The sequence below is a fragment of the Hydra vulgaris genome, chromosome 07 (genome assembly GCF_038396675.1).
Source record: "Hydra vulgaris chromosome 07, alternate assembly HydraT2T_AEP".
Lineage (NCBI taxonomy): Eukaryota > Metazoa > Cnidaria > Hydrozoa > Anthoathecata > Hydridae > Hydra > Hydra vulgaris.
The window spans coordinates 10,915,001-10,928,016 of record NC_088926.1 but is presented as its reverse complement, the minus strand read 5'-3'; the positions used below and the strand labels follow the sequence as shown (position 1 = coordinate 10,928,016).

Sequence of the window (13,016 nt, the reverse complement as noted above, 5' to 3'; positions counted from 1 at the left end):
AGTGTTGACTTCTTATCATGACAAGAGTAAATAGTAGTATCATCAGCAAACAATGCCACCTTAGAAGTGAGAATATATGGAAGATTTTTAATGTAAATTAAAAAGAATATAGGGCCCAGGATTGAACCTTGAGGAACCCCCGAAGTTAAAGTATAAGAAGAAGAGTGCTGCCCATCGAGGACAGCTTTTATACTACGATTGGAATGGAAGGATTCAATAATCTTAAAGATGTTGCCAGATACACCAAAAGAAGAATGCTTATGGAGAAGACCAGCATGCCAAACTTTATCAAAAGCTTTAGAAATGTTAAGTGCGATAGCCTTTACCTCTCCACCATTATCTAATGCACAATAAAACCTATCAGTTATTACTGTTTGCAAATCAGCTGTAGAACAAGAAGATCAAAATCCATATTGATGATCAGCAAGTAATTTATTAGATTCAAGATGAGAGATTAAGTGATTGTTAATTAAAGATTCAATAACCTTGCTTATGATAGGAAGAAGACTAATCAGGCGGTAGTTAGATGAGTCAGATCGCTCTCCAGATTTTTTGAAAATAGGGATAACAGATGCCACTTTCTAGCATGCCATAAAACAAGGCTCATACTTTCAAAACTATTTAACACTTGTTAAATAGTTTTGAAAGTATGAATGACAGCTCCGGAGAACACTTCTGCAAGACTACAACAGGTATGTTGTCTGGATCACAAGCTGTAGAAGAGTCCAAGCAGGAAATCACTCTTGATACAGAAGCTGGAGTGAAACGAATGTCAAGCAATGGATCAACCTGTTTGACAGCTATATCAGGTAGAACGCAAATAGTGGGATCAAGAGATGATATTGATGAAAAGTTCATAGCAAACAATTCAGCTTTGTCTTTAGGTGAGGTGACAAAGTCTGAACCATACAAGAGAGATGGAATTACAGGTTTGTCCTTATTATTGATACTGTTAAAGATTTTCCAGAAGTCACAAGAGCCTAATTTTTGTGATAAAATACGAGATTTCATGACCTGAGAATAGTGGGATTCGGTGTTAAATAAAACCTTTTTACAATGGTTTCTAGCATTAGTAAATAGATGTCTATTTTCTGGAGAATTGTTTTGCTGATAGATATGGAAGTAACAGTTTCGATTGGAAATTGCAGCAGCACAATGTGAGGAAAACCATGGAGAAGTGTGAGGCTTGACCTGGAATCGTCGAGAGAGAATAAAGGATTCCATGCCAGCCTGAATCCACCAAATTATGTAAGAAGCACATTTGTCAGCAGGAAGACGAAAGATTTCTACCCAAGAGCCATCATGAAGAAAATCATGGAAAGAGTCCCAGTCAGTTCTAAGGTAGTTGTAAAAGGTACAATGATAGGGGGATTCAGATGATGAATATGAATGAGATAATAGTTTTAGAGAGATCAAACCACGATCAGAAGTTCATAAGGGTGAATATGGAGAAACTGAGCACTGACTAGGATCAGAAACAAGACATAGGACAAGTTGAGAAGGTAAATGATTCTGGTTGTCTGGAAAGCAAGTTGGAAAGTTGAATATTTGAGTTAAAGATTGAGTAAGGCAAAAGTTGAGGGCCTTAGCGCAAGCAGAGTCACTGACAATAGAGCCAAGCCATTCTGTGTGATGAGCATTAAAGTATTCAACAACAATGATATTGGCTGATGAAAGAGAAGGACTCGGTCAATTTTATCAGAAATAACATTGAAAAGAGTGCACTCTTGAGATGAAGGAGAGCGCTATTGAACAAAGAGAAAGGTGATAGAGTGAAATGGTCCTAAACGAGAGCGCATAAAAGAATAGTCTGTGGAATCAAACCAAGTTTCATGACAAATGCAATTGCCTCATTACTATTAATGAAACCTAAGCTGTAACAAAGGGCTCCAAATGTGGCCTCAATAATGCACATCAAAAGTACGAACAGGGACACCATCCATGCACAATATGGCACTGTTAGTACTCTGATATTTTTCAGCTGTTGATGAAATCAGTCTCTCTGAGAGCTACCACAGAGTTTGGGAAACCTGACTACCAGCCGGCCTCAGAACCATAAAACTGAGTTATAGAGCTGTACCCTCATTAGGAGATAATAAAATGAGTTGTCTGGTCATAAAATTAGAGACACAAGCAAAACCATGTGTTGGGTCAAGAAGATCCAGAGTTCAACATTCTAAACTGGAAACAATTTATTAAAAATACATCTGCGTCAGCCTAATAGATAAGGAAGGAGTGTGAGGCTGGTCAACAAATAAAATCTGTTTACCCCTTAAGTTTTTGTCTAGGAGGCCTTCTACAAGACAGTAGCCGGATGCGTGTAACATCTGCTTAAGATGAGTATTTTTACTGAGACACCATCTCTAGTCTTTACTTAACCAAGAGCCCCAAAGCAGGCAGTGTTTTAAGTCGGAGTTAGCATCTCCTAGCCTTTGCCTAAAAAAGCATATCCTACAAGGCAGCAGGACATGAAGCAGGTTGTACTGGGTTACATGTTTCCTGTAGCAGGATAACCTGATCTGACTTTTATATATATGTATGTATATATAGATATTATGGTGTCTTAAATTCTCCTTATATCGAAAATCACAAAACAGTGTTTTAATATGGTGTTGTTACATTTTGTGTTAACCCTCTTTTAGATTTTTTTGTTATAGTTTTATTTGTTAGCTTTCTTTTAACAACCTTCAACATTTTTAATAAATAAAATTTATTCTAAAATTAACCCAATTAAAGGTATCAGTAAAAATGTTTAGTTCGTTAAATTATATTTGATACAAAGATATGTTGTAACTTTTGATTGTTCTAAGTTTTGAATTTTAATTGATGTTTTTGAATTTTTAATATAATAGTCAATAAATAGAATTTAATCGAAGCTAAACCATATTGAAGGTATCAGTGAAAGTGTTTTTTTATGTTTAACTATACTTGATGCAAACTATTTTATTTTTGAACATTCAAAGTATTGGAAGTTTTATTATTACATGCACTTAAATGCAATTCAAAATAAATGTCCTTATTAAGCGAATTTTTTTGCCAAAGAGACCACCAAAAAAAACAGTACAAGTTAGCAACTGGTTCGACTTAAGTGGATGATTTTATAGTAAGTTGATAGTGAAAGTTCAAGGGGAATTAAAAATTAATCCAAATTAGTACAAGTTCAACATATCCAGGGTGCGAGTTACTGTACTACTGTATATTTTTTTATATACATTCTTTTGTAACATGCTATAGTAACATGCAATAAATTTATCACCATTGAATGTTAAAAGGTTTATTTTTTTAAATTGGAATGTGTGTTAAAGTACCAAAACATTTATAAAAGAGATTTTGTTGGTAGCAGGTTCTGGAAAAAAAAGTTTTTGTTTGTTTTAAAGACATTAAAAAAAAATTCTATATCAACTTTAAAATAAAAATAGTTTCCTAATATTTATAGAACTTGATAAACCTTGGCAGTTTCTTAGTTATTTATAGTTTCATATTATTATCGTATTATTATTATTATAGTATTATACAGTATTATATATTATCATATTTATAGTTTCATTATATACATAAAACTTGATAAAACTTGATAAAAGATTGGATATATATCAACCTTCATTTGTTTTTGTTCTTTCATTCTACGTTAGTTACTAGAATTATGTCAAGCTTAAATTTAAGTATCAACTTTCATGAGTATTAAATTTCAAGTATCAACTTTCATCAGTATTAAATTTAACAATTTTTTTAGAGTTTTTCAATCTCTAAAAAAATTTTATTTTTAAATTTTATAAAAAAATTTAAAGATAAATTAAATGATTTTTGACTTACATACATACATTTTTTTATAGCTGCATACTTTCAAATTTATAACTCAAAAATAAACTTGTATTTCGAGATATCCATTTTATATTTAACTTTTAATTATGACTTAATAGTGTTAAAATGTAACATACTATTTCTATTTAAGTATTCTATTTAAGTTATTTACCACTTTTACTTAGGACCAGATTTTTGTAGATTCATTGTTATAAGCGTTGCTTTTTATTTTAGGCCCTGATGGTGTCACACAAGCTCAAAATCTGGTTCACGATTTTTTAAACATATTTTATGTTGCAGTGAATCTAGGAAAACCAATCTCAGGTAATTTTAATTTGATTATATAAAGTGCATATAAAATTGTATTAACTGGCAGAACATAACCAAAGGTAAGAGTAAAGTGTGCCTGGGCAAAGTTCATAAAGTTATTTTTATTTCTAATAGCGAAAATTAATGTGCAGTAAATAAAGCATATATATAGTAAATAAAATCTAATGTGCAGTAAATGAAGCATAGTTATAAATCTCATATATCCAGATGCATCGCAGTGAAACATTAGTAGTTTAGGTTGATGATGTACAGCAGTGGTCGGCACCATATTTCCAAAGTAGCCCACTTGCAAAATTCTTGTTTTAGTTGCGGCCCACAGCAATAAATAAATTATATATAAAATAGGTTATATTACCTATATAACAGAATATAGTATAGAATTAGATTATAGAACTAATAATTGTATCAATACAAAATACATACTTAAGAAATAAAACACATAAAACACAATTAAAAATTTTGTGAGTATTTTGTTGTTGCAGCTAGCACAAGGTCATTCAAATGAGTGTCAGTCAATCTTGTTCTGTAAACATTTTTTATTATTTTCATGGCTGAGAATGTTTGTTCGCATTGGTAACTAGTGCCATACATACAGATAAGTCTATTTGCATGTTTTTTAAGAACTGGAAAACGTTCCTTCATGACAGCATGCCAGAAAATGATTAAATTTTCACCAAAAGTGCCATCTTCATTTTTTTTTGGTGCCTTTCTTCTCAACTTGTCGTCACATTGAAAGTTATTTAGTTCATCCTCTGCTTTTAAAATATCAGCTTCTTCAAAGTCCTTTAGAATACTAATATCATTCATATCAAAGTCAAATGGATAACACAAAAAAACCATATGCTTTTTTAAGTCTTCAAATTCATTAAATCTGTTTTCAAATTGATCATACAGAGCAGTCACTATTAATGAAAATGACGATAACATTTCCCTTGATGGTTGACATTCATTTAAAGTAGGAAAATGAGTACAACTACCAGATGCAAATTGAGTTTTGTACAAATTAAGTTTTGTCTTCATCACAGTGATGTGGTTGATCAAATCACAAACCAGCACACGGTGGCCTTGTAATCTCTTATTCAGAACATTGAATTGTGCTGTGATGTCGCAAAGGAAAGCCAGTTTACACTTAAACTCTTCAATAGACATTGTAATGAATGAAAATTTTTGAGTTAACATGAACTGCAGTACACTTGGCAAACACTCCCAAAATTTGTTAAGAATATTTCCTCTTGATAGCCACCTAACCTGCAAAAAATAGACAAACATTTATTTTTGATTGTAATGGTAAATTATTTATTTTTTGTCTGTATACCTCTGAATGAAGAAGAAGATCACCATGTTCATCTTCATTTTATTCCATTAGCGCACGAAATTGATGCTGTTTGAGTGCATTGGAACGTATATGATTGATTCTTTTTACTACAGCTGTCATTACATCATCAATTGTTGCAACTTTAGCGCACAGTGCTTCCTGGTGTATCACACAGTGAGATGACATAAATTTGTTAGGAAACTCACCACTATTTCTCAGCAAAGTAACAACTCCTCAAATTCTTCCAATCATAGCAGGAGCGCCATCTGCGACAACTGAAGATATTTTTTGAAGGGGCACTTTCCTATTTTTTAATATTTTGAACAATTTGTCATAAATGTCTTGTCCAGTTGTAGTTGTTTCCAGTGGTTCAATTCCAAGCAGTTCTTTAAATAAACAACAATTCGTAGTGATAAAACGTGCATAAACACAGAGTTGTGCTTTACCGACAAAGTCAGTAGACTCAACGAGAGCGATACTCACAAATTCAGCTTCTGACAGATTGTTTGACAATTGTTCTCAAACATTAACAACCATTTTCTCAATTTTTCGAGTAACTGTACGCGCGGACAAGTGCATACTTTGAAATTTGTCATGAATTTTTTTATCATTTGGGAAAAGAAATTTTGATGCTTCAATCATGCATTCTTTGATTATTTCACCATCAGTAAATGGTTTCAGGTTTTTTGCTAATATCCATGACACCATATTAGAGGCACGAGTTTCACAATCAACACTGCTAGACATTTGTTGAAACAAATTTTTCTGTTTTTCTAAACAGCTTTTCAATGAGTCGTATTTTATTTTTCTGGTTGTTGAATCAAGAGGATATTTAGTATTGTACAATTCATGTTTTGATACAAAATGACGTTCAAGCTTGGTTCCTTTCAGTTCACTAACAGTCTCATTACATATTAAACATAGAGCATTGTTACTTGGTCCCTCAGTGAAGAAATAAATCAGCTCCCATTTTTCATTCCACTGATGTGCATATTTACGCTTCGCTTCATGTTTACCTGGCATATCTTTGCAAGTTAATGTGTGTATTTATCAGAGTTGCAACTTCTGAGTAAAGCATCCAAACTCGATAACCGGTTACTCGATTATACTCGAGTAATTTTTGGTTATTTAATTTCCAAATATTGCGTCTTAAAAAACCGGTTATTTAAAACATTAAAGATTTGCCGACTATTTCTTTTATAATACTTATTTCGTAAAAAATCTAAACAATGTAGTATTTTTATTCAAGAAAAGTACGAAAAACATTCAAAAGACGATAACTTTTACCACTGGTATATTTGATATGAAATAGTTTTTACAGTGTTAAATTAATTAAATTGTTGTTTGAGTTACTTCATCTGAACAAATTCGAATGTTCTAATTATTTTTGACGTGCTTTTCGAATGTTTTTTTTTTTGTAGAGTAATTTTTTAGCATGATTTAACTTTTAAGTATAAGGATCTTATTTGAAGTCTTAAAGTGCTACAGTGTTAGAGTGCATTAAAATTATTTTTTTACTATGTCTAAACTGACAAGATCTGGTGTTAGGGAGTATTTTATAAGGAAGCTTTATAATTTTTACAGCCTGGAAAACAACTAAAAGGCCCACAACTACACTACTTTGTATATTATGCAGTTCGGTGGCTTGGGACCCACAAATTATGTAGCAAAGACCCACAATTGGGCTGCGGCCCACAATTTGCCAACCTCTGATGTACAGTTTCTGAAAAGAATAGAGAAAATGACTGTAGATGTGTGGTGTGATCATAAAAAACAAAGAAAAATAGTGAAAAGATGTGTGGTATGACTATATAAAAAAAAAAGAATAAACAAAGATGGTCAGAGATCTAGTAGTTTGGTCATATAGAACATAAAGATGCAGACAATTGGGGTTGCATATAAATATTTCATCTGGAGAAAAAGGAGGTAGAAGTAGAATAAACTGGAAAGAATGTTTCAGATCAGTTAACAAAAGAAAATTCTAAAAATTATATTGGAGAATTGGCATTGTTAAACTTTAATCCAAGCGCTTTATACACAGAAAAATGAGCAAAGTGAGAATAATTTTTACCATAATAGATCTCTTTTATACTTAGGTAATGCCTAAGTATAAAAGAGTATACATTGACAAATTGTTTTAAGAATGAGTAGATACTGTCTGTAGGTCTCTTATATACTACGCATAGGTATGGCATTAAATTTTTATTTTATTTCTATTCTTTATTTATTTTGTATTGATAATATTAGGTTACTATGGATTCATTTGAATAGTATGCTTAATATGCTTTTTGGTTAAGGAGAGTAATTATAAAATTTCAATTTGTGTCATCAAATGGCATTTAATTTTTCTTTAATGTGTATACATTAAGTCTTTTTTTCTTAACCATATAGGTAAATCTTTGAAAGCAATCTTTGAAATTCAAAAAGCTGTTGCTGCTGAGTTTGTTTCAGTTGATCCAACAGCACAAAAGCCAATTGAAACTCTATTAAAACAATTAGAAGAATTTTTAATAACTGCTGCTAAAGGAGGTTCTATCGATTTTGCTCGGGTTACTCTTGGGAAATCTTTGTTTAACTTTATGAAAGTAAATACATATTTTTCATTAGTTTTTTTAATTGATTTGCAAATTATATTTTAAACTTACTTTTTAAACTTTTAATTACTACAGAAAAAAATAACTGAAGGGCTTCCAATTGATGACATAAATGAAGCATCAGAGGGATATTTAAATAAGATTAAGTCTAAAGTTGGTGATGAAAAATTTTCTCAAATAATTTCAAGTCAAGGTGCTAGTACTTTAATGTTTGTAATTGATACAACTGGATCTATGTCTGAAGAAATAAATGCTGCAAAGGGAATTGCAAAGGCAATAATTGAAACAACTCGAGAGTTTCCTGTTGATTACATACTATCACCATTTAATGACCCTGGTAAATGTTTTATGTATTTATTTTGGAAAATTTCTTTGCATGAACTTTTCTGAAATGTTACATTTATATAATATTTTTAACAATGTATTTAGGTCTTGGGCCAGTTGTTTACAAAAGTGAAATGCAAAGAGCTGAAGTTATAGATGAGATCACTAAGCTTTCTGTTTATGGTGGTGGTGATTGTCCAGAATTAGCATTTGGTGGTATGTTAAATGCTTTTAATAAAGGACCACAATTCAGCAGTCCAATGTTTGTTTTCACCGATGCTAGTGCTAAGGATGATTCTAGATCAAATATTGATGCCTTGAAAGGTGTTGCATCATCATATTCCTCACCTATTACATTTTTTGCAAATCTTAATGGTTGTGGATCTGGTATAGATAGTTTTAAAGAGATTGCAGCATACACATCAGGTAAGGTATTTTTATAATGGTTATTATAATTTATTGCTGTTTTTTTATAAAATTTGTTTTCTTGTATGAATAAAATGTTAGAAGTAGCTTTAAAAATTCTTGATTATCTTATGGGCCTTGAGTATTTTGAATATAAGCAGTACATAATATCTGTAGTGTAGATACCTATTAGCTAAATTTTTCCAAGTAATATGGGTACCAATAACGAAAGGTAAACTAAAAATAAAAAACTAATCAAAAATTTTATATTTTTATAAATGTTGTTATTTTGATGTTTTTTTTTTCTTATTGAATGATATTTAAAGTTATTTTTCTTGTAGTATAAATTGAACACAAGAAATAGTAATTCTTTAAGACTCTAGATACTTGATTTTGTTATTGGTCTTAGTATTTTAAATATAAGTAATACGTAGTATCTGTTGTGTTTTTGAAACAAAAAATAATAAAAACTAAAGATAAAAAAGAAACGAAAATCTTTTTTGAAAGTCCCTTTCTTAACTTTTTTTTAACTTTTGATGTAGCTTATTTAATGTTGTTAACATTTGATTATAAAATTAAAAAAATGTTTTGTATGATATTTTTACAATTATTTAAAATGGGTATCATCTTTATTATTATTCTTGTTTAATGGAGAAAAAGAAGGTTTTAGGCCAACAGTTAGAAAGATTCAGTTTCTGACTATATAACTGTTTGTTTGTTTTAAAAAATATGCGAATAATTTCCTTCTAGTTTTATTTTTATTTTTTATTTGTTTCTTCCTCTTTTTATAGATACATCTTCTTTTGCCTAAGAAATTCCTTTTTCCTAAGAAATTCCTTTTGCCTAAGAAATATTTTTTAATGGATGTTTAATAATCTATTTAACTTAATAGGTCAAATATTCCCCCTGAAAGATGATACGGAAATAATGAGTTTTACAGAATATGTGAAAAGCAGTTTGCAGCAAGATACAGTCATAGCATCAGCTGAAACATCAACGGGTATTAGTACTAAAAGTGAAGCGATAACTAGTTACGACTTTTTTGTTGATGATGGCATTGAAAAGATAAGTGTATTTGCTTCCACTAGCGCATTAAATGCAGTTAACCTGATTCAGTTACAATTTGAAGATGGTACACTAGCATCACCAAGTACAACTACGTCAATGACGAAGATTTATCAATTAACAAGTTCTAGCAAAGGATTTTTTGGTAAATGGACCCTTAATCTTTCAACAAGTGCAGTAGATTTCAAGTATAGTGTCCAAGCGGTTTCAAATGACCCTATCGAGTTTTCTATTTCTTTTGCTTATCAACAACATCCCACTAATAATAGCCCTGTCTATCTTTTTAGCGACCCTATCAAAGGTTGTTTTTTTAAAAGATTTTTTTTTTTTTTTTTTTAACTTTATATTATAATACTATTTAATTTTTATTCTTTATTTATTCTGTTTTATTATTGAGCGCAGGTTTGGAAAATAATATGCTTGTACGAGTTGCTGGCAGAAATATCAATTTATCTACTTTTAAATGTCAAGTTCAAGGATTGATAGGAACCTTGCTTTCTGATTTATCATTATTCATGCAAGAAAACGGAGTGTTTTCTGTCAAAATCACCCCTCCTAATTCACCGTTTAAACTAAAATGTTATGGTAAGTAGTTGTTTTATTACGTTTTATTTATATTTAAATTTGATTAATATATTGCTATTTTTCTCAATTTTCAGGTCTCACTATAAATGGATCAAATTTTGAACGAATATCTCTTGGAGTCTTGAAACCTAAAACTACTTTTATGGTTCCCATATTTGCTGGAAATATGTTCACCGCCCTATTATCAAATACTGTTGATGTTCAAGTTATGGTTTTTAACTTTGATAATGTAGAGTCAATTACTTTTACTGTAAAAGCAAGCCACGGAAGTATTTCACCAGCAGTACAAACTTTGACTATTAGAGAAAATGCATTTATACAATTCGAATTTCACGCTCCCAGCGAATCAAGTCTTGTTGGAACTACAGTCCTAATTGCAGTTAGTGCTCAACGTGTTGTTTCAAAAGAAGAATTTTCGTCAACGTTTAGTGTATTAATTGTTTAAAAGCTTGTTATGTTTATTTTTGACATTTTTACGCTGTTAATCTTTTATGTTATCTAGTATTTGTGAAAAAATAATTTAAGTTTCCAGGTTCAGAAAAATGATTTACTAAGCCGAGGTGTGTGGTTTAAAAATAATTTACTAAGCCGAGGTGTGTAATTTTTAAAATGATTTACTTAGCCGAAGTGTGTGGTTTAAAATGATTTACTAAGCCGAAGTGTTTGGTTTAAAAATAGTTGTGATAGAACTACAATTTATTTAAGAAACTTTGCAGAAGTCTCCCCATGATATAACTATCCGATATAATTAATCTTAAATCTATGTATTTAGTTTAGCAGGAAATTGTAGACTATGCCCCATAAAAATTTATTAAAAACTAATGATGAATGTTGATAAGACTAATATATTTTTTTTTTAATCGAAAATCATTTATTTAGCTTTTTAAATTAAAATTGATTTAGCTAGGCTGAGAGAGGTATGATAGACGAGCTGGGTGAAAACGAATTCGTTTTTAAATGGTGCAAAAATCTTTGTAATATAATTTCTCTAGCTGTTAAAATAGCGACTAAGTCTTACGTAAATGGGATGTTTTGAAAGCTCTAATTTCAGATTGCTCTCATAAAAATTAATTAAATAGGTTTTTAACAATTGTTCAAACTATCAAGAAATAATCGCAAAAAAAATCATGATGAAGGTAAAGTAATCTTACCTTACGTATCTTGATGATATGAATATCAAAATTTTAAACTTTTTCTGCTTAAACCTTATCTTTTGCTATCTGTTTAACATACAAATATTGCTTGATGCAGCTGTAATGTTTTATGGTTCTGAGGCCGGCTGGTAGTCAGGTTTCCCGAGTTCTGTGGTAGCTCTCAGAGAGGCTGATTCCATCAACAGCTGAAAAAGTATTAGAGTATTAAGAGTGCCATATTGCGCATGGATGATGTCCCTGTTTGTACTTTGTGTATGCATTGTCGAGGCCACATTTAGTACCAAAAACTATAAAACACAAAAAACCATCTTCATCACCATGTTCTCTTAATCTATCATTCCACACCTATCCGAAAAAGGTCCCAACCTCAATTTTGAGGACCAAAAAAACGACCGATAGGGCATTAATCTGCAAGGTCTCAGGTATTAAAGAGTTTAGAAGGAACTCTAGTAATAAATCACGTAGATAAGATTACTTTACAATATATTTCTTGAAGATACGACTCGTGATATACAATAAAACCTTGGATCGCGCCAAGTGAATACGCCAAGTCACACGTAGAAAAATATAAACGCAAGAGAGAGAACGAAAATAGCGCTTTCTGTTTTATATATAAAAACAAGAAACCAACTGGCTGCTGCGTTAGCGAACTAACGCAACACTGCGGCCGGCACTTTTAAATTGTTAATTAAAGTGTTAATGTTCCTTTCACACACAAATGTTACTTGAATTGATTGTTCTTTAATATCGTAATGTCTTTCTAACAGATAAAGTTTATTTGCTATTCTTTTAATAATAACAGATCGATCACCAGAGATGACACGTATTTCGGCAGCACGTACTTGACCATCATTTAAATATCGTAACCTTTTTATAACGCCTATTTTCCACACTGTACGCGGAACCTTTTGATCGTCGATTATCATAACATCGCCAAATTTCATTTGAAATCTCCAACTTCGATGTGTCACGCTTTTATGCAATTCTCGTAAACTTGTTAAATATTCTTCTTTCCAAATATGCTAATAGAAATCCAAAATTGCTTTTTGGTGTAAATATTTTTGTTTATCATCGCTTTGGTCTGTAGGTAAAAGGTTACTAAGATTCACAGATTCTAAAGGTTATTTCCTCCCAAACACGAGATGATTTGGGGTTAGCGGTTCGTCACCAGGTGCATCGTAAAGAAATGTAATTGGCCGGTTATTTATAGTAACTACAATTTCAGCCAGAATTGTAGTCATTTCTTCGTAAGTTACTTTTGATGTTCCAAGTACTTTTTTAATTACTCTCTTGGTGGTTCGGATAATTCTTTTGAATATCCCTCCCCACCAAGGAGCTGCTGGAACGTTAAAACACCATCGTATCCCAGTGAAAAAGCCCACATGGGATACGCGTGGATTTTTTCCATATGTAACCCATGTGGGGATTATTATTTTGTCCTAT

General features: G+C 31.2%; 1 protein-coding gene across 1 annotated transcript in view; it reads left to right on the top strand.

The window, feature by feature from the left end:
- The window catches only part of LOC136082288 (uncharacterized), an 88,058-nt gene extending 77,096 nt beyond the window's left edge, over positions 1–10,962 (top strand). The window contains exons 20-26 of the mRNA XM_065801015.1: positions 4,036–4,125; positions 7,838–8,031; positions 8,116–8,377; positions 8,470–8,790; positions 9,662–10,135; positions 10,237–10,419; positions 10,494–10,962. Of these exons, the coding sequence (XP_065657087.1) occupies positions 4,036–4,125; positions 7,838–8,031; positions 8,116–8,377; positions 8,470–8,790; positions 9,662–10,135; positions 10,237–10,419; positions 10,494–10,864 (1,895 nt within the window). The 3' untranslated portion in view covers positions 10,865–10,962. The remainder of the gene's footprint in view (positions 1–4,035; positions 4,126–7,837; positions 8,032–8,115; positions 8,378–8,469; positions 8,791–9,661; positions 10,136–10,236; positions 10,420–10,493) is intronic.
- Positions 10,963–13,016: the final 2,054 nt, after the last annotated feature.